Below are 21915 nucleotides of genomic sequence, written 5' to 3' on the forward strand. Positions count from 1 at the left end.
AATAATACATACACTAACTGGCTATGTATTTATTTACAATTCGCGTGTCCAAACTTTCAAGTGAATGCGCATGCAATAGTGTGAGTGTGAGTATGAGTGTGTATGTTTGCTTTGGTATACTTGAAATTAATGCTGTCCTTGAATTTCTCATAAACTGCCAATTCAACGAAAAGTTTGTGACAACGACAACAACAACAAGAAGACTGGCGGAAACAGAAACAAACACAAACAAACAGACGCCGAACACAAAGTTGAACTAAAGTTCATTTGGCCAGCTGAGCTTGGCAACTTCTTTTAAAAAGCATCTTAATCAGCAGTAAATTCTGAACTAATCAGTGCCTCCATTGTCTAGCGCCATCACTGATCCCTTCCCCCTTTCCGAATCAGTCGAACTTCCATTCTATGCACACTCTTTTAAAGTGCCAACTCACATATTTGTAACACGCGCATTAACGTGTTCCGTGTCCGGCCAGCATATTGACCATGGCCAACTTATTGCAACATAATTACACGTTGCGAACGTTGCAGTGCATAATAAATTTGGACATCGGGGCGTATGAGCAATGTGCTTGTTAGAGATGAGCACGGTTCAATCAAGCATTGAACATGATTCGAATTTAGTAAATACAAAAAATATATTATATAAATATATTAGAAAACTAAAAATACTTATCTTCACTTCAAAAGTTTAGCTTTTCTACCCTCGTTCGTTAAAGAGCCTTAGAGATACTTGTTATAATTGGATACCGAAACATTTACGCACTTTGTCGATATCTGCGACGTGCTCGTCTCTAAGCGCAGTGACGATATTTGTCTTCTCGAGTATTTTCGCCCGCTGTCTGCATTGGAGCATTGAACCTAGTTTTAATTATGCCAGAAGACATCAGACAGACGTAGGGGTGCATTGGACATGGACATTGTTTGCGCTTGGCTTGCGTTGCCTCAGTAGCTTCGGCCAGGGTCCTTAGCTTAATAAATTGCAATTGTTTGCCAGCTAACTTTGCACCCACGCCCCCAATTTAACCGAGTTTCGTTTCGTTTCGTTTGTTCCCTTGCTGCGGCTGTAGATTTTGTAATTGGTTTTGGCTTTTGCACACTGCATTTGACAAAAATAAAAACGAACAGTATACTCTAGTCGAAAGTTTAGCATAATACACAGGGAGTCGAAGCAAACAAAGTTTTCCAAACATTCAGTCGCAGAATAGATTTTTGTATGTGCGGTTAACGAAGCAAATAGAAAAATTCACCATTGAAAATTGCATTTGCTTTTTTTTTCTTTTGCTTGATTTTTATTCACATCCCGCAACTGAACTCAAATATTGACCCAAAAGTTTAATAAACGTAGTAATTGCAGTCGACGCGCTAGACAGACAGAAGGCCGGTGCTTTTAAAAATTTTCGCCCAAACTCAATTCTCAATTTTTTTGTTGGTTGTGTTTGTGAATTTTTTAGCTGGCAAAAACATTGGGGGAAAGTGGCATTACGCAAACTTAATTAAAGGCCATACAGTCTGACACAAAAGCAAGACAAGCATTTAAATATTTCAGTGCACTGTCAAAACAATGCACAACTGAACTCTTGAGTGAAACAAAAGCAGCCTGAACTGAACTGAACTGAACCGAACTGCACTGAACGTGTGTGTGCCAACAAAATTGTTTAAATTATGGCAAATAACGATACACATGCACTTTGCATGCCACTGATACTGATATCCTCCGGAACGACAGAACGACAGTTAGAAAAACAAACAGACAGAATGAGAGTTGGACAGATGCACGAACAAATATACAAACTGTCAGTGAAATGAACATATTTGTTATGTATGTTATGTATGAGTATATGACTGGTTATACTCTCTGCCATAGATTAGAACTTTATAATAAACGGATAGAGTCTGCTTTTGGCTAGATATAGTTTGGCTCTTTATCATTTAAAGGATTTTTGTGTAAGCTTGATTATATAAAGACGATTAATATAGAGCATTCAGTATTCAACACTACAGAGATAACGCTTCGTTTTGCAGTTTAACTGACCGCAAGTGAAATACGCTGACTGCAGGCCAACAACAATACAGCAAAACTTACAAATGATAAGTGAGCATTTTTTTGCCTCAGATGAAATTGTTTAAATAATTTATAAGTAAAAGCTGCAAAATGAAATCAGACAGATGCTGCTTGCTGATGCTATGGCAACTGTTTGGCCAGCCTGCTTCGTCTGCTCTGCTGTGTGAAAAACCAAAATCCTAGTCATTGTTATGGCTCAAGTTGGGTCAAAAGTGTTGTGTGTATATTATATGGTCCGGCACGTACTACAACTGTAAGTAGAACTTTAACTATAACTGCACTGCCAGTCATACTTCATAACTTTTCTCTCGCTCTCTTCTCTCTGTCTCTATTATGCTTTGTTTTGCTTTTGTGTGGGTCAGAATTTAATTATTAGCATACGTAGTGGGAGTAACGTCGCCAGCTGAGTTTTATGTGTTTCATTGTCCTCTGTGCTCACATTGCGTATGCGTAATGCGTGCGTTGTTCTGTGTCTAATTGAAAAAATATGAAGACTACGCCATGTGGAGCAATTGTTTTGACGGACAAGTCATGAGGTCGTATAAAACAACATCTGCTGCCTGACTGCAAAAATATTGAATGCACATTTGTATCATAAATCATGCAATACTTCTGTCATTTACTTATTGACTTATGCAACAATGTGCAGAACTCAGCCTAGCCTCAAGCATTCAGTATGCTAAACTTTAATCCTCAGCACTTTGACTTTTGCATTCTTGAGTCACTTCTCTGGAACACTCGGCGACTCGTAATGGATGCTGAGTGAGCAATGAGTTGCTAGCTGTGTGAGTTGTGTGAGCCTGAGCGTCTGACGGCACTGTCGGGACTCGAGCTCTTGTCTATAACAAAAGTTTATCGTTTAATTAGACAGCTAACTACTTGGGGAGTCAGTAAGTCATTCAGACTTCGAGCTGGTCGTTATTGCCAGGAATGCTCTTAATTTTCCATGGAAAACTACAAAGTAAGCTTGTTAATTAAATACGCATTACCGCGCCTGTAATTGCCTGCGATGTGCTGCTGCTTAGCAATAACAAACAACATCAACAACAGGCAGCAAAACACAGCGAGAAGCAACAACAACATCAATTTGTTGAATTCACTTGCAAAGTTGTTGTATTTTCTTTTTCCTGGGCGCATGTTGCAGTCGATGAAAAATGGCAGAAAAATAAGCAAAAATTAAATTTAATTATTCTCTGACACTTTTGACCTCTGACTAACAGACTGACAGAGAACGAAGCAAACCACGAAAGAGATAAGCTGAAGAAAAGAATAATTGAAAATCCGATGGATGCACACTTAATGACAAATGTCGCACAGTAAATCACATTTAATTAGTGGACATTTCAGTTGCAACTTTGACTGCAGCTGCAACATTGAGGCAACGGATGGTGGCATGCCACAAACTAATTCAGCTGTACAACATCATCAATCACTGCGGCAAAAATAAGTTGGCCAAGTGCTCAAAGAATGCATCAAGCTTAGCACAAAAAAGGTTAATGGATGAAAAAATCAACTTGGTCGCTCGTTCGCCATTTGATGTTGCATTGTTTGTTATTTACCGTTCGTTAGCGGCAAAAGGGCGACAACGTTTGGGCTAAATTATGCACAGGCCCCGAACTAAATTGTGGGTAATTTGTGACTTCACAATGTGTTTTTTGCTGCAGTGCCATTCATGCATTTGTTTTTCTTTTCACAAAGTAAATTTATACAAAAGCTGTGTGTGGCAATATGCGGTTGCATGTCTAATGTTGTAAGCCAGCAGGTAACACAATTTAGCACAGGAACACGGAAATAAAGATAAGTTTTTCAATGCGAACAATTATGGAAATTTAATAAGAGTGCAAATGTAATTGAAAAATTATGAAATATTGAAAAGTTGTAACTATTAAATTTAGATTACTCCATATTTTTCTTATTTTAATATCAAAGCATTGTCTTTGCATACAATTTTTTGTGATTAGCTCTATCCATTTCCCAATATCTACACTCTTATCTTAAATAGAAATCTCAACTACTATGTAAATCTAATGAAGAGAAAAATAGAAATATGAAATATTGAAAAGGAAATATATTAAGATAAAATAGAGATTATTACTTTTATAACAAAGCACTGCATTTGAATTACGCAAACTTATCTGTAAAAAACTCTTCGTATCTTCTAATCTTTACACTCTTATCTCGATTATCAATCACAACAATTATATTAATTTAATTGGAAACAAAATATTGACAAATTGTAGAGCATTGAACTTTTTTAAATGTTAATTTGAGACTCTGAAAACATTTTTGTTTTTATAACTTTCTATTAATGGCTTCTCCCATTACATTCATTTCGTAGCACTGCATTTTATTAATTTAGCTCTCGCTATAATATTCCCTTCTATTTCTATAGCTCCAACTATCTACTCGCTACTAGTTAGCTCAAAGAAACTGCTAGATTTTCATCCCTACTCAAATTTCCAGCCATTTGCTTGAGAGTTGGAAAACGCTTTATGGCAGCAAAAAGTGTTTTCCAACTTTATTTACGCACTTCTCTTAGCTCTTAAATTTTCACACTTTAATCATATCTGTGCTTATTGTTTTACCTGATGCTGTTGTTCGTGTTAACGTTGCTGCTGCTCTTACTGTTGCTACTGTTGTTGTTGTTTTCGGTTTTTAGCCTGAAGCTGGCCAGCGAAAGAGTTGCGCTCTTATTTATCCCTTTGGCGCTCAGTTTGGCTTATTCAAGTGTGGCTTTTTCATGTGCACACTGCGGAGTCACTTTGACCTGCATGTTATTCATGGCTAAGCACACACATGCACATCCCTAGCACACACACATACCATCGTGTACCCAATCCCAACTGCAGAGCAAACAATTTTCTAAACTTGCGCGCTGCGCATATAGTGAAATGAAGGCGTTGGACTGTTCGAGAGGATCCAAGTGGGAGGAGATGCGCGCTGGGTTAGATAGTTGAAGTGGGGCTTGGCTGTAAGTGAGGGGCTTGTGGATTGCAGCGCGCTAAGCTGTGCTAAACATTCCCTAAATATATTTTGCAACAGCTCCTCCACTCACTCACACATACACGCGAGATAAGCGGCGCACATAGCTGGCAGGACAACGGCAAGGACATGCTGCGATGCGATGCGAGAAGTGTGCACCGCTTCGCTGCAATGAAACTTTTTGCACCTGAATATTTTTCCGAAACTATTCACAGTTGATTTTTCACCTGATGCTTTTCATAGAGCTTCCCTATATAACCCATGTGCCTATGTATGTGTGTGTGTGTCTTGCATGCAAGTGCTTAAAATATTTGTCTGCCTGGCTGCCTGACTACCTGCGATGCTGTGGCATGCCCTGGCAGCCTGTCCGAATGTCTGGCTTGCCACAGAACGCTTCGCTTTATATGCGACTCAAGTTGCACAGTTGCAGTGCCGCAGCTTTGGCCGGCTGTGGCATCAAGTGCATCCACTGGACACTGCCTGGCAATCTGGCAATTACCAAATGCGCTTTAAGAGCATCTCAATGAGATGCCTTTTGCCTAAGGACTTGCACATAGCAAGAACATTCATAAGTAATTACTGCGAATATATCTCACACACAATTTCATTGCCATGCTTAATTATTTACATAAGCTACTGGCGCACTTAAAGTGAAAGCAAGTGCATGCTCAATGGGAATTTTAAAATAAATTCGGCAGTGAACTCACAACACTAAACAAACTTTAATTATCCATACAACTTTAGAAATGAATAAAGTAAAATATGAATATGTTGGGCCCAATTCTTGGTCTGAACCGCTCCTGTGGAGTACTCACATGACTGTCTGTCTGTGTATATGTGGCCTTATCTATATGCATTTTATTATATAAGCCTTGGTCTTAAGTTCAACCAACTCACCGCTCTCTTTTCCTCTCTTTCTCTGTGCTGCAGTTACGGTCTCCTTGGTGCCTCGGGCTGTGGCAAGACAACGCTGCTCAGCTGCATCGTTGGACGACGGCGTCTCAATTCGGGCGAAATTTGGGTGCTTGGCGGACGGCCGGGGTCACGTGGTTCCGGTGTGCCAGGTCCGCGAATTGGCTACATGCCACAGGTGAGTTGTCGTCTCTTCTCTCTCAAAGGCTCAACGGCAGCTGGTTGAATTTTTCATGTGGTTTTTATTGTTCTGCCACAGTTGGCATTGCTGTTCGTAACTAAATTAAATAAATGCAGGCCGAAAAAAAACTGAAATAAAGAACAAAAAAGGAAGAAAACATGAGAAAAACATAAAGTTTTAAATAAAAGTTTTAATTTCGAGCAAAGCGAAATAATATGCTCTCAGTTGAAATTTCAATTTGCATTCCCAGTTCTCTAACATAATTCTATTTGCAGGAGATAGCACTTTATGGCGAGTTCACAATGCGCGAAACTTTAATCTACTTTGGCCTGATTGCTGCAATGTCACGCGGCGACATCGAGGATCGCACCGAATTCCTGCTCAAATTGCTCAATTTGCCAAATGGCTCGAAGTTCGTCAAGAATTTGAGCGGCGGCCAACAGCGCAGAATGAGCCTGGCCGTGGCACTGCTACACGAGCCCGAGCTTCTCATATTGGATGAGCCGACGGTGGGCGTGGATCCGGTGCTGCGACAGAGGTGCGTATAGAATTCCAAAAACGAACAAAGAGCATTAGTTAAAGCTTTCAACTTAAAGCTGAAACTGAAGCTGAAGCTCTTTTGCAGTTCATGAGCATTACGAAATTAATGCGCGCTGATTAACTCTTTATGCCTTTTGCAGCATTTGGGATCATCTGGTGGAAATCACGAAAAATGGTCACACAACTGTGATAATCACAACGCATTACATCGATGAATGTGCCCAGGCGCATATGGTAAGTTCTCACATAATTTGCTTGTGAAACGAATGGAGGGGGGGAATTGTGTGCGGCAGGGAACACAAGTGTCAATGGCTTTTTGGCGCCCACGCATTGTTTGCCCGCTTGATTTATAGTCACGGCTTGCACGTCTATTTGTAATATGCGGCGTATGAACAATATTATGCGCTTCTCCTTCGTAAACGGTGAAAGGTGAAAGCTCAGCTGTCGAGGGAGTCGACCATAAGTCTCTGCGGCGCAACGGCGCTTATCAGCTCAAGCTCAAGTGTACGCTGTCAACACGCGGCGCTAAGTGCTTCCTTCTGATGGGAAGGGGGAGATGGCATGGCAAATTTGTATCCTGCGCGAGCTGCAACAAATCTGTGTCCTCTCTCTCTTCCTTGGAAAAAAAAAACTATAATATTACTGACTCTGCTTGTTCATCTGTTCATCTGTCTGTCTCTGTTGACCCATGGCCATGGCACGATTTACGAGGCATTTCCGAGCGAGACACATTGCAAAATTTACTCCAGATTTATTTATGTTGGCAATGCGAGGCGTAATAATCAGCACAAGAGCGAAAGAGAGCGAACAACTGTATGCGCAAGAGGAGTTGGGGGTTTGGTCATTTGCGGCCCCTGCCCCAAATGTGTGGGTCAGACAATGAACTGTGAGAGCAGCAGAAATATGAAAAACACAAAAACACAACAAAAACAAAAAGAAAAAGGAAAAAAAAAACATGAAAAATACAGAAATAAAGCGTGACAAAGCGCACAAAGCAAATGCCCGTCACAATGGACACTTAGATAGACAGATATATAGATAGATAGACCGACAGATACCCATGCGACACGCACAGGATATGCACACACACATACACGAATACACGAATACACTTGCACGTACATATACATAAACACTTTCGCACTCACACGCACACGTAAAACAAACAAATCCCTACACACCGACACGCACTTATGCTGGTCAGGTTCGAAACGGAAGTTGGGAGAAAACGAGTCGGTGGCAGCAACAACAATGAAAGATAAAAAGATTGATGCAGAAAAGAAAGCATTAAAGAGGTAGCAGGAGTTCTCCTCGAGTAGGCAAACAAAACGACCACCGAATACCCTACTATCAAATCAAAATGATTGATAGGCAAACGATTTATAACATTGCGAATCCGGGATTTGCTTAGGTCCTTATCAAAACTTAAATGTGTCCAGCGGGGCTGTTGGACAATCTTTGCATTAGCTTATCCACTCTGCTGACTGTTGAGATGATTTTTTGTCCCCATAAATGGCTTAAAATACAACTTTTTTTTATTGCGAATTATTTATGCTTTAAGATATGGATTTCTTTTTGGGAAATTGCATTCCAAAAAAATATTATTGAATTTTCGTAAAGCAGCTTACTTTAGCTCTTACAGCAAAGTGTGCTTGCTGAGTTCGTTTGACTTATTCCGAGGGGGATGACAAAGAGGCTGCCTAAGGGTGAGAGTCTTACATGATGCTCCTGCCAACGGCTGTCAGGACAACGACACCCTCACAGTGTCATTGCGGTAAAGAGTTATGGCCAATAAACAAAATCACTGCCGGCAATAGAAAGGGAGACTCCGACTGTGAGAGTGTGAGTGTGAGTTGCGAAACGCGAAACGTGCTGGTAACCTGAACGATCCCCAGTCTATAAAACAATGGGCTATGGCTTTAAGGTTCAGTTAATCTAACAGCGACGCGGCAGCCATTGAAATGTGAATTTAATGCCAATTGTTATACTAAATTTATGGTCTCAAAAAAGACAGAGAAAAGGACAACGAGCGGTTACACAAACTGACTTTTGTCTGCTTGGCAACTTTGGTGACAGTGTTTAATTGCTCATATTGAACACGTGTTGTGTTGTCTTCTCCCCCACAGACACACACACACAAGGAGAGCAACAAACAGTTGAACAAACTCCGGTTGAGTTGACTACTTGTATTATGACCGGCAGCAAATTGCTTTTTCAGCTTTGTCACTTTTTCGTGCCACGTTTTTGTTTTGCCGCAGGTTCTCTAATACTCACAGGAGTTGAGTTCTCTGCTTAGTCCAGTTGCCTAGTCCAGACAGATATATTTTTCGCCAATTCTGCACGTCACTCGGACTTCAGTTTTCGTACGTTTTGCTACTTGGCCAACAACAGCCTAGTGGACATTGCTCACTTTTTTGTTTTTTCGTTTTAGCTGTTTTTCCTTTGCTTTCTTGTTTTCTTTTTTGTTTTTGTGTCTTTTTATTCTGTTGACTCAACAGAATTGCGTGCCGGCAGCACAACAGCTACATACAAACACACAGACACATACATATGTATATTTAACTAGTCCGAGCTGAAGTTCGTGTTGATTGAGTGCGATATTTCGATTGACACCTAACTGGCACTTGTTCCACGCTTCTCGAGCAATTCAATTTGGCTCGTTGTCGCCCATCTTTAACGCTCCAAGCTATTGTTGGACACAATTTTAAGAATTTATTTAACCATCACAAATTGCATCGGACTCTACTCTCAATCGCAATCGCATTTGTGCAATAATTTCTAATGTAAACAAAATTCGAAAACTGCCAGCGATTTAAACAAAATACGAAATATTGCTGCTGGCACTTGCCGATATTATGCGATATAATAAATAACTTATTAATGACTGCTTGTAAAATTTATGGCTGATAAATTTAATTCGTGCACATCAATTTTATAATTTTGATAAGTTAAACACTGCTTTGATTTTAATATTTTGTGTATAATGCTTATAATTATTATTAAGAATAAATCAATTTGCTTTTGAGGGTTTTTTGCAGCATCATTTGAATCATCATTCACGTTTTAAATATTCTTTTAAGCATTGCTTTAATCTCTTCAATAATTTTATACGGGAATTTGAAAAGTGCTATTACCAGACCAAATACATTTAAATTAAAATTCAACGCATAATTTAAAAGATAATTTCAAATGTTAATATTGAATTTACGCAATATTTTAAACCTTGACTTTTGTAAGTCGCAACTTGACTTTGGCTTTATGTTTCTGCTTATTGTTGAATTTAAGAGGCAAGCGAATTGCTGGAAGTAGTGGACAGGTTTCACTTTATTTATAATTTCTCAGCATCAGCAATTATTCAACTGTCCGTTAGCATTTTTGGCCTTGCCTTCCTATCTACTCTTGCACGTAGCACTCGTCAGAATTCTTTTTTGGTTTTTTTCCTATTAAAAAGCAACATGCGGAAAATTACGCGGCGAAAAGGAAATGCAGCAAAGAAAAGACAGCATAAACTATTAAGGACACAAGACAGAGAAAAAAGTCGAAACAGAAACAGAAGCCGCACCAAAATCAGCACAGAGTGTCGCTGTCGCTGGAGGGGCTGATGGTTAGAGACGGGACGGGATATAGAGAGAGGGAAAGTGGGCGAAAAGTAGTCGTAACAATATATCCATCAAATAATGTTACGCTCCCTGATTTCATTTATTAGAGCAGAAAGTGCTGCACATCCAACTGGGTAAAACCAAAAGCGACTTCCAAGTTCCCAACAGAGTGTGGCTACACGGCGTATTCGCGATTTCAGCGTGTGCTATACCCTCGTTTTTGTGCCCGCCAACAATTTCCCATGAGCCATGCAGAGCTGACATTAAATTTGGGGAGCAATGTCTGTCAAAAAAACAAAGCACAGAGCAAAAAAAAAAAAAAAAAAAAAAAGCTGAAACACAACACTGCGAGAGTGCGACACAGCGGGGACAAAGAGCAAAGTAAATGGCTCTGTTGCCATTTGGGTTGCCTGACCCCCAGTTTACCGTTTTAGTGTTTCAGTTGCACGCAGGCAATTGAGTGAGAGAAGAAGGGAGAGAGCGGGGTAAGCTGTAAGAGGAGTCGACTACCAGGCTAATAATGACGCAATTGCAGGCGTTGATGTTGTGTCATAATGTCTAGTCAACCTTTGATGTGGGTGCTCTGACTGTATCTTTATCTGGGTGTGAACATGTTTCTATTAGACAGCAAGGAAGTGCTTAAATTGAAACAAACTAATGGGTATTAAAGATACACACAAAGATACTTGAGCACAGCAAACACAACAAATGATTAAATTGATATAAGAGCTTCAACGAACTGAGTCTTCAGTTAATTTATTATTAATAAAGAAAACAAAAAAACTAATCAGACTTTAACTACTAAAAATTTTAACAACATGCAATAAAAAATCTTAGCTTAAGCTCACTTTAACTGCACTCGCCTTAAAATATTCCATTACAAATATTTATCATGTATGTTCAGAGTTTAATGCTTGTTATTTGCATGAAATAAAGTAGGCAAGAGCAGAACCTTTGTAAAGACGAAAAAAGTATTATATGGGCGTTGCATTCACCCTTCATATATCATTTTTCAATTTCCTATTGCGTGCACTGCAATTCTTGAATGGTTTTCATCCTGCAGTTTCTGTAAATTGAAAGTAGAAAAATCTTAGATATGAGATAACATTTACAGCTTTTTTTTGCTTTTAAATTTATTGTCAAATCTATTTATTTTACTTGTCACTAGAATAACAAAATTTTATTGAAGCCTACTGCAGGGTGTAGCAATTTATTTAAGGCATGTGCAATTTGCAAAAGTGGACTATAAAACTGCAATTGAGTGGACAAAAATGATGAGTGGCTGGGGTAGTTAGTAGCTTAGTCTAACTTGAGCATTCAATTAGGTGGCTAATTGGCTGCTCCATAGACGAATTACGAAATACAAAAGGCAAGGCCAATAGACAAGCCCGAGGAAACAACCGATTTCCGGGCCAAACTGAAGACTGAAGACAAAATCAAATCAAGCAGCAAAACTTTTGTAACTAACAAGTTTGTATGTGTGTGTGTGTGAGTGTGCTTTGTGTGAGGCATAGTTAGCATAGAGCTGCCACATGCAGTCGTAAGGCTGCGGCAAAGAGGGAGCAATAGGTGAAGGCACTCATGTGCATGCCTAATGAAGCCATCGAGGGTGTTGGAATTGATGAACAAGCAGAGTTTGCTTTGACTGTGAAGACATCCCAGTCAGTCAAGTTTTTGGTGAAGGCGGTAAAGTTTTGCAGGGCAGCGTGAAGGCAGCCGTATTCAATGTCCTGAACTTGCCTAATGCGTTGTTCAGTATGCCTGGTCATGTGCGGCACAGAAATCAATTAAGTTAATTTCCGCACGTTTCGACAAACGGCCAAGGGGATTAGCTGGGCTGCAGCGTGAGCCGTGGGCCGGGGGCGTACGCTTTGGACGGGTGGGCGTGGTCAAGTGACCAGTGGACAGTCAATAAAACTTTTCAACGACAACAACAGGAAGTGTATAAAAAACAAAGTTTGCACCCAAAAGCAAATGCATGAATAGTCGAAGAGGGACAACAACTAGACAAAGTCAAAAGTTGAAATGACTTGACGACACTTTTCCCTTCAAATTCAATTGAATTCAATGCATTGTCCTTGCAGATTGGATTGCTGCGTGGCGGCAAAATGCTTGCCGAGGAGTCACCCGAGTATCTGCGACAACAGTACAACGCCGATTCGCTGGAGGATGTGTTCTTGAAGCTCTCAGTCATGCAGAATATGGGCAAACGTCGACGCTCATCGATTGCCCAGGAGATTGTCGAACAGGTCACAGTTCCGGCCATTTCGAATCCGGCCCTGGACATGTCTGACGAGCAGCATGCGGCCGAAATCTCCGGCGAGTTCGGTGATAATATATCGATGTCATCGGCAGCCCGGGATCCGATAACCACGACAGCACCAGCGGCACCACCGTTGCCACCGATACAGGAGATACCCACATCCTTTTGGTATAATCTGCATGTGATGCAGTCGCATCATTTGCATGCGCTCATCTGGAAAAACTTTCTCTGGATGATGCGAAATGTGGGGTGAGTAAAGAAGAGACAACTAACTAACTGACTCTTCGAATCAGCCAACTAACCCGACTACTTTTCGCTCTCGCCCTCTAGTGTAATGCTGTTCATTGTGGGTCTGCCCGTGGTGCAAATATTACTGTTCTGTTATGCGATTGGACATGATCCGACTGGCCTCAAATTGGCCGTGGCGAATCACGAGATGTCCGAGGAAATGATTATGCAACAATTCTGTCCAGTGAACGCCGGATGCAATCAGACCATGCTCAGCTGCCGTTATCTCGATATGCTGGTCAAGAACAAGAGCATGGTTGTGGTGAGTATGCAATGCAAATTACCTTGCTAAAGAGACGAGAGGGAGTTGCTGCAAGGGATACAAGTATAGAAGCAGCATCACTGTATCATTTGGCTTTTGCTTAAAATGTACTGAGCGAGAGAGAGAGAGAGAGACAGAACTACAATAACCACTCATGGTGATTTTGCCTCATGTTGCTGCTGCTGTTGCTGTTGCTTATTGAAGAACACAGAGACGATGTTTCGACCCTGCTGGCTATTCGTGTAATTTATTTCAATTTGTGTGGACAGTAAAGCTGGTCACCCAACGTGTGCATGCTCTTCAATCTACTGCACACAATGCCTGGCATTTCCCTCGCCTTGAACCAGCTCCTTTGCACTCCTAAATCAACAGACCAGTTCCTTCTTCACTCTCTTCGAAGTTGGCAACGTCTTTTGCTGCTGCTGCTGCTGCTGTTATTGTTCTTATTGCTGTTGCTGTTGCTGTTGCTGTTGCCATTGGTGTTGGCGCACACAAATTACATCTGCTTATCTTTGGCAACAGCAACAGCAACAACAGCGTGTATGGCAGCTGGGCAGTTCGGCCCGGTCGAGATCATCAATAAATTTACTTGCCTGTGGGGCAAAAATAGTAGTTGAAAGCCGCCCAATACCAAGAGCACAGCCCCCTTGTGGCAATTTATTGCAAATTACGCTTCAAAAACAAAGCCTCTTGTTGCCTAATTTGAGCACAAGTGCTCCATCTCCATTCTCTTGCACTCTCATTCAAGTTTCTGTTTAGCTTCCGGCCAAAAATTTCATTCATATTGCATTAGGCATTCTAATAACAGTAAAAACTGTCTGAGCAACAATCCAATTTGTTTTCCACAAATAATTGATAAATAGTTTATTATGATAGTGTTTTGAGTCAGTTCGTTTATTAATATTTTCTCATCTCATTCATAAAGAGAAATAGAATCAATTACAACTTGATTCTTTTTGACTACTTCAATCGAATGTGCTTCCTTGAATGAATCCAACTAAAAGTTAAATACCTATTGGCGAAGCAAATCAATCAAGTTCAAATTAGGCTGCCTTACGACATAAAAATTAAGCAAATTCCCTTGAATAAGTCTTAGCGCATGACCTTTTTGGGTAGCTTCTACAAATTTGGTCGCTCATTTATTTTATTATTATTTTTATAAAGTTTTTTGTTGTTGCTGTTAAAACAATACAATAACAGTAACAGTAGCAATAAAGCTGCCAGCAACAATCCACACGCCTCAACTGGCAATTTGCGAAGGACAGCCCGAGGAAAAAGTTTGGCTTCAAAAATTGAAAAGCGCCTCGGTCACCCACCAAGACCTCCTTATCACTCTTAATTTGTGTAAATTCTAACTAAGATAACAAAAAAGAATAATACCAACAACCAGGCATTATATAAACAAGAAGTGAACCTTGACAATGAGGCGAATACTTAATACTCTTAAGTAAATATAAAATTCATAAATAATTTGAATGAAGTTCATCACGAAATTTCACAAAATATCATTAAACATATATACTTTACTGTTATATGGTAAATGATATAGTGTAGATACCTTTTAAGAGAGTGCTAAACACGCAGTTCGCGTATCTTTGCAACGCATCTGATTTTAGTCCTTAAAAATTTGCTGCTCCTTTTTTTATTTTTGGTTGTGGGGCCTTTTCATTGTGTAGCCTCAACCTTGCAATTGCGGGGGTGGGGCAAAAGTTAATTTTGCTCAATGAACAGCATATCAAGGAGCCATCAGCACGTGGCCAGCAGCCCTAACAAACCCCATGTCCTGCTCTGCACCTTCACCACAAAACCAACACACGCCCCCGAATCTTTGCCCACCTCCTCCTCCTCTGTTACTCTGCAGGAACTGCGCCATCAGCTAGCGGCGATGTTGGCAGTTGCTGAAATTTGAATTTCTGTTGCTGCTGCTGCTGTTATTTTGGTTGTTTTGTTGTTGTTGTTGTTGTTGTTTTGTGGCCGCTTCAACCGCTTCGTGTATTGACAGCATTTCAATAGCTGCCAAAAGCAACTAAAGCAACAAGAACAGCTCCTGCATGTTCACTGTTCTCTCGCACCGCAGGCAACAGAAGCGAAAAAAATACATAAAAAGAAAAGCTGCAAAATGCACAACAAATTATATTCCTATTTATGTATATACATTTTAGATATACATATATATATATTTTTTTTTTACTTAAAGGCTCTTTGCTTTGTGGTTTTGTCTAGATCAAAGGCATTCTGCTATCGGCCCCTTATCTAAGTGTAAAAAAAGAATACACAAAAAATTGGTCTTTGTTTGGCGACCCTTTTTACGAATATAACCGTTGAGATGGCCATGGGGATGGGAATAGAAATCTTCTGCTTCCCCTGGCACTGTTGGCTTTTAATTTATGCCCAAAATTGAAAACATATTGCGGGCAGACTTACCACCACTCTGTGAGTGTTGTTGTTGTTTTTTACTTTTAATTAAAAGTTCATTAGGCGTGACAACACTGCTCATTAGGCAGCTTTGACTGCTCACCGTTGCTCTAGGGAATGTCCACAGGAAGGGGCTGGAAAGGGGTAGCGAGGGAAACTTCTTTGAACTGCTGCTAAGTGCAGTGCGTTTATTGTTGCACTTGATTAGCGAGAAGCTTTAACTTTTAAGTAAATGCCTCATTTTTTTGCTTGTTTTTTCACAGTTGTTGTGGTTTTCTTTATGAGCCAAACTTGTGGTTAGAAAGAAGAGCTGAAAAAAAAAAAACAAATAAAGGAGAGAGAGTGAGAGAGAAAGAGAATGGAAATTACCAAGGTAGCGAAAAGTTTTGCCCCATGTTGGTCTCCACTTCATTTGCGTAGAGCTTCCAACTTGCTACAAACCCAGACTCAGTTCCTATCCTTTATATCTCATCCCATTCTTATCCTGCTTTACCAAGTCCAAGTTGACTTCATTTGCGCATAGTTTGTAGCTCAAGTTTGTCATAAACAATGTTGAACTTAAGGTTAAACTAAAGCATAAAAGTTGTCAGAACTGCTAAATTGATTGCCTCTTGTTGCTTCAGTTATATACTACTATACTATACTATGTGTGTGGCAAAGGATGGGCCATGTGATTGAATTATTATTATTATTATTACGAAGGGGATTATGAGTATGCTACATTGAAGTCTATCAATGTTATGCTCTGCAGTCAATGGCATGATAATACCAATATCTTTGATACATATTTTCTCTAATCTCGCATTTATGCAAATATATATGTTTTCTGTTTAACTTCGACAAGTTTCTATCAAGACAAATGAGCTTGCAAGTTTTTGGTTAGATTTTCGGTTTGGTGCTTAAATTTTGTGGAAATTATGTAAGCAAAGTTTTCAGCTAACAAATTCGATTAACCATTAAATCTAATGGAGCTTATCGACGTGTCGAACCATTTAACCACACTCACATGTGTGTGCGATAGTGTGTGTTGTGTGTGTAGCCGCAAAGGCAGAAGTGTGTATGACTTCATTTGTCTAAACATTAATGCGGCAATTGCGTAAATTTCACGCCTGTTGTTTCAGATCCCCTTTCGGTTTAAATATCTCCACACGCACAGCACACGCTTATACGCAAGCTTGTTAGCCACAAAATTGCTATAGCTTAGCCCAAATACAAATGCCAATACATGTACGAGCAGTTGTTGTGCCATCGTATGTGTGTTATTGTATGTACATAAGTGGCTGGGAAAACTTTGGGCCAAAGTTGTAGGGCCAAAGTTGTGGCTTGGCGAACTTAATCAATGTATGAACACTTACTACGACTAGCTTAGGCCCAAGGATATGCGGGCTGGTCACTTCAGCTTACACTTCATTATTTATTTTTGCGTATTACGTACTGAGGCTCGACGAAAACAAAAATGAAAAAAAAAACAACAACAACGAAAAAATCAACGCAATGAAATTGTAAAAGATAACACAAACATATTGTTGACAACAACAGCAACAACAACAACAGCAAACAATGGCACAGCAAAAGGCGCAACGCACAAAAGTAGGCAATGCATATTGTGTTGAGGCGCTTCCTTAAGGATTTGCTCATGCTGATGCTGCTGCTGCTGCTGTTTGCCTTCTCTGTTTGTTGTTTGCGGAATTTATCGCTTGACGCAAGGAACGCACATTAATTACGCGGAGTTACTTTTATTGTGCCGCTCGACAAGGCACAACATGCAACAAACAATGCGACAGGAAATGAAGCGAGACGCTGTAACAGTTACCAACGGCTGTTACTGTAACTGTACCAACAGCAGCAGTAGCAAAAGCACTAGCAGTTGACTGTAACAAAGAGACTCGCATAGACCCGAAAAGGAAGCGCCCAAAGGACATGCGTTGCTCAATAATTCAACGCTTTTAATTGCGCAACAACAAAAGGCGCCAAGTCATCCAACGCCCCTCTACAAACCAGATTATAATAGAGTACATTTACTTAGTAAAGCGTGATCGTTTCATAGACCAGCTGCAATGACTTTTTAAAGCTAATTCAAACACGCATTTCTTTTTTCTTACATTTAGTTTAATTAATTTTACTTTCTTTTATCTACAGAACTATGTTAATGATGATGAAGAAGCCTATGAGGAGGTGCGTCGTGGCCGTGCTTGGGCTGCTCTTGTCATCCAGTCAAATTATACAGACTCGCTGGTCCAACGTGTTGAGGATGGTCGCTATGCGGATGATGCTACTGTCGAAGCATCAGACTTGGATGTGCGCATGGACTGGTCCAGTAAGTAGTGAATAACTTTCTTAAAAGTAAATAGTTAACTTTCATAATTTATTAACTTTACAGATCAACAAATATCAACGCTACTCTATCGTGATCTGCAGTACACGTTCTTAACTTTTGTGGAGAATATGCTTTCGGAATGCGATGTGAATCCGCGACTTGGCCGCATTCCCGTTGAGCAAGAGCAACCCATCTATGGCTATCGCAATCCCAACTTTACTGACTTCGCAGCACCCGGCGTCATTCTCACAATCATTTTCTTCCTTTCGGTGGCCATTACTTCGGGTGCCATGTTGATTGAAAGGAACGAGGGCATGTTGGAGCGTTGTCTGGTTGCTGGCATCACGGGACCAGAGATACTGCTCTCACAGGTGGTCACACAGTTCACGGTGATGCTGAGCCAAACGGTGTTTGTGCTGATTGTTAGCTTCTATTTCTTTGAGCTAACGTTGGTGGGTGACATTTGGCTAGTCGTTGCACTGTGCATACTCAATGGTCTGTGCGGCATGAGCTTCGGCTTTGTCATCTCATGTGCCGTGGATACAGAGCGAACGGCAACTTATGTGGCCATGGGCTCGTTCCTGCCCATTGTGATGCTGTGCGGCATCATTTGGCCCATCGAGGGCATGTATCCGCTGCTGCAGTTTGTCACCGCCTTCCTGCCATTGACCAAGCCAACGGAATCGATGCGTTCCATACTGCAACGCGGCTGGGGCATGGACAATCCCACAGTGTACAATGGATTCATATCGATATCATCGTGGGTGCTTGTCTTTCTGGTACTCACCATTCTGCTGCTGAAATTCAAGAAGGGCTAGACTATGTTTAACTCTATACTGTTAATATGAGTACCTATGATTTTACTAGGTTTTAAGGGTAGTCCTTAGGTCCTTGCTTAAGTCTAGCTAGCGAGTGTATGTCTCTGTAGATTGTGTGTTAGTCCATGCAATGCATAAAATATTATCTTAAGGTTCCGGATGCCACATTCATTCCATGGAAATGTTGTGCCTTTTTATGCTTAAGTTTTCATATCATACACATTATAAACACTGGTCCACATAATTATACACATACACGCATGTACAAGTATTTTGTGAATAATACAAATAAAACGCAACAATAAGTATAACTATGTAATGAATAAATCTACAAATTTCAACAAACTTTAAAATCGTTTAAGAAATTTAATTTCCTGCCAATGAAAATTCGTTTTCATTTACATTCAGCTTTGAATTGACATTTTGTGAATTGGCAAACCCTTAAAGTTAACTGCAATTGCAGCAGTCAATTCATTTCATTATGTGGCAAATGAAGGCACTTTTGCTCCTTTCAATCAGTGTTTGATTTGGCCAATATTTATTTACGAAGTAGCTGCAATCAAAGGTTGCTCTATCAGTGGAATTTTGCCATCCCCTTGAATCACTTGCAGCTTGTACATTATTTGTGGCACCACCATTGGGGCAACTTTGCTCTGCTCTAAGCAGAGGGAACTCAATTCGAGCTTGTCATGCAGCTCGTTTTCGACACATTTCACATTTTGCGGCAAAATCAATTAAACCGGAAATGCATGTAGCAAGTGCCTGAGTGAGTAACGTGGCCCGTGCCACACGTGCAGCATCCGCTTAGCACAAGAAATCAACTTAACAAGCGGACAAAGTGCCAAGCCAGCAAAGGATAAGGGGGAAGTGCCAGCTTTTGTTCCTTCTCAATCTCCATAGACGCCTTCCATCGATGCTGATGTTGCTGCCCTGCGGTGATCGAGTGTTGCAGCCATTAGAAAAGCAATGGGCAACGTCACACACACATACATAAACAACTGGGTGTTATATAGTATGCATATGTAGGTCAAATCCAATGTGTGGCGAGGCACTGCTTGTAACTGGCTCCACATGTCGTCCGTTTCCGTGACCAGAGCGAGACAGAAACGATGGTCACTGCACTTGAATGTGATGTTCATGTTCCGCCACCGCCACCGCCTCCACATCCGCCCTCGACTCCATCTCCGTCGCCAGCTTCGGCAGCCGTTCCATCAGCTGAATGAGCTGCTGTCGCAAATCAGTCAGGCCAGGCGCTGGCGAATCCTTTTGCCCGGCCCTTGGCGCTCTCGAGACGTGTGTATTTACAATTAGATATCCGTCATCAATCGATAACCAAGAGCAACTGGCAACTGGCAACTGGCAACTGAGTGCTTGATGCCTGGGATCATTTGCTATTATTTTTCACATTTCGTTTTGAAATGGCATTCAAGTTGGATGCCATCATTGATTACTCGAGTGTAGCTGACGGCAACCACTCGAGCATATAAATTGGAAAGTTGAGCATCGCTGTAGCATCTTGCATCCCATTCCCAATTTTCATTTTCACTTGGATTCGCATTCGCATCGAAGTTTTCATTTTCATGTTGCCAGCTCGCTGCTCACTTTCCACATAATTGAAAGTTCAAACTTTTCGACTTGCCGCTGAATTAATTTCTCAACTTCATAATTTCACGTGTTCTGTGAAGCCTTAATAACATCCATCCAGACACTCACTCCGTCGCAGCTTCTCAGACATTCAGTCCTTCAGTCAGGCAGTCGGACTGTCAATTGTTCTTTGTTTCCCATTGCTCCTTTTACAGCAATCACAATCACGTTTGCTGTTCCACTTCGCCCTTTTGCTCGCTCTGTGTTTCTCACCATCTACGTTGCTGCTTCGCGTCAAGTGTTGCTGCTCCGCCAGCTCGATGGCGTCTTAATTAATTGCTCAATTAATTTAATGTTCAGCAACCGCCTACCCTTCTTCTACTTCGCTCGAAGAGCGATGGGAACACGAGTTCAGTCATCGCTTGGCTGCTCAAAATGTCAATTGTCTGTTTATTTTCAATGGGCTTCAGTTTTACAAATGTCAACGCGCAAATGTTTTGTGCTTACTAAAGCTAAATCGGTCCGTGCTACGCAGCATATCCTTTTCTTCAATTACGCTCAGGTCAACGCTTGCAAATAAATAGCTTGCCATTTGCCATCTTTGTGGTGGCATTTAAATAAAATCAAGTTTAAATGTCCCCTTGGCAATTTCGACAATTTCAGGTAGAAGTGTAAGTTAACCGAAATGAAAGGTAACTGAACTCGAAGCGCCTTGAAGGAAAGACACAAATTTGCAAGAAAATCAATACATTAATTAAAAAGACATTTGGGAAGGAACCAAAAGTGTATCCACATTTTCATTGACTTAAAGTACTTCTTAGTATGACAGGCATTTTTATTCATGAATTTTCTATAAATATAAAGCAATATTATATCGAATGGAACTTTTAATTCCTGTTATCCTGTTATCTTAAACCCAAGTTTTGTATTTTTATATAATCGATTTTCGCTGCTTTTAAGTGTGTCAATCATTTATTGTATTTTTGTGTGGTGGTAATCATAATTTATATTGTAGTTATTGCAACGCGTTGCAGCAGCCTTAATTGTTTCCACTTGGCCAGATTGTGAGTGTCAGCTGTGTACTCTTGGCAGCGTGTTGACTGGGCAATCAATTTGCAATTGGCTCGTCTGTAATTTCATTGTGCTTGTTATTGCATTATTTATGTGCATTAATTGCCACTTAATCAGCCGAAAGCAGTTTGTGTATCTGCATTTCTCTCTATAGCCAATATCGGTATTTTTGTATTTGTTGTTGTTCGGTTTTCCTTTTTCAGTTTTGATCCCGACGACCTTGTTGTTGTTGTTTATTTGCCATCATCAATTTGCGAGTTTCGCTCTGACGAGTGAGTGCCAAAATCGAAGGAAGCTTTAATTATTTAAGCAATTACGTGAAATTTGGTGCAAGCACCAAAAAGTCGTTGCCCATATGCGAGCACTTTATTATTTTAATGACTGGCATTAATTATTTGCGGTACATTATGAGCAATTTGTTTAATTTGCCGCCACCGCGAGCAACAACAAACACAACAACAACATCCAGAGCGACACCAATCGGAATATTATGTACACAGATCGGCATTTTCTGTTTCCTGACTTTCGTTTGCTTGTTTTGCCTTTGCCTGGCAAATTGTATAATGAAAATGTCAATCAATTTTCCCACGATTTGCCACCAAAGTGTACGGCAGCCCAGCA

At 40.6% G+C, this 21915-nt stretch overlaps 1 protein-coding gene across 2 annotated transcripts in view; it reads left to right on the forward strand.

The window, feature by feature from the left end:
* Positions 1 to 18990, forward strand: part of LOC132785301 (ABC transporter G family member 20) — a 45891-nt gene extending 26901 nt beyond the window's left edge. For both annotated transcript variants that reach the window (XM_060791338.1, XM_060791339.1), the window contains 7 exons: positions 5975 to 6134; positions 6413 to 6675; positions 6818 to 6911; positions 12361 to 12788; positions 12870 to 13089; positions 17644 to 17821; positions 17885 to 18990. In XM_060791338.1, the coding sequence (XP_060647321.1) occupies positions 5975 to 6134; positions 6413 to 6675; positions 6818 to 6911; positions 12361 to 12788; positions 12870 to 13089; positions 17644 to 17821; positions 17885 to 18639 (2098 nt within the window). In that variant the 3' untranslated portion in view covers positions 18640 to 18990. The remainder of the gene's footprint in view (positions 1 to 5974; positions 6135 to 6412; positions 6676 to 6817; positions 6912 to 12360; positions 12789 to 12869; positions 13090 to 17643; positions 17822 to 17884) is intronic.
* The last annotated feature ends 2925 nt before the right edge of the window (positions 18991 to 21915 follow it).

Source organism: Drosophila nasuta, chromosome 2R, assembly GCF_023558535.2.
Source record: "Drosophila nasuta strain 15112-1781.00 chromosome 2R, ASM2355853v1, whole genome shotgun sequence".
Classification (NCBI taxonomy): Eukaryota; Metazoa; Arthropoda; class Insecta; order Diptera; family Drosophilidae; genus Drosophila; species Drosophila nasuta.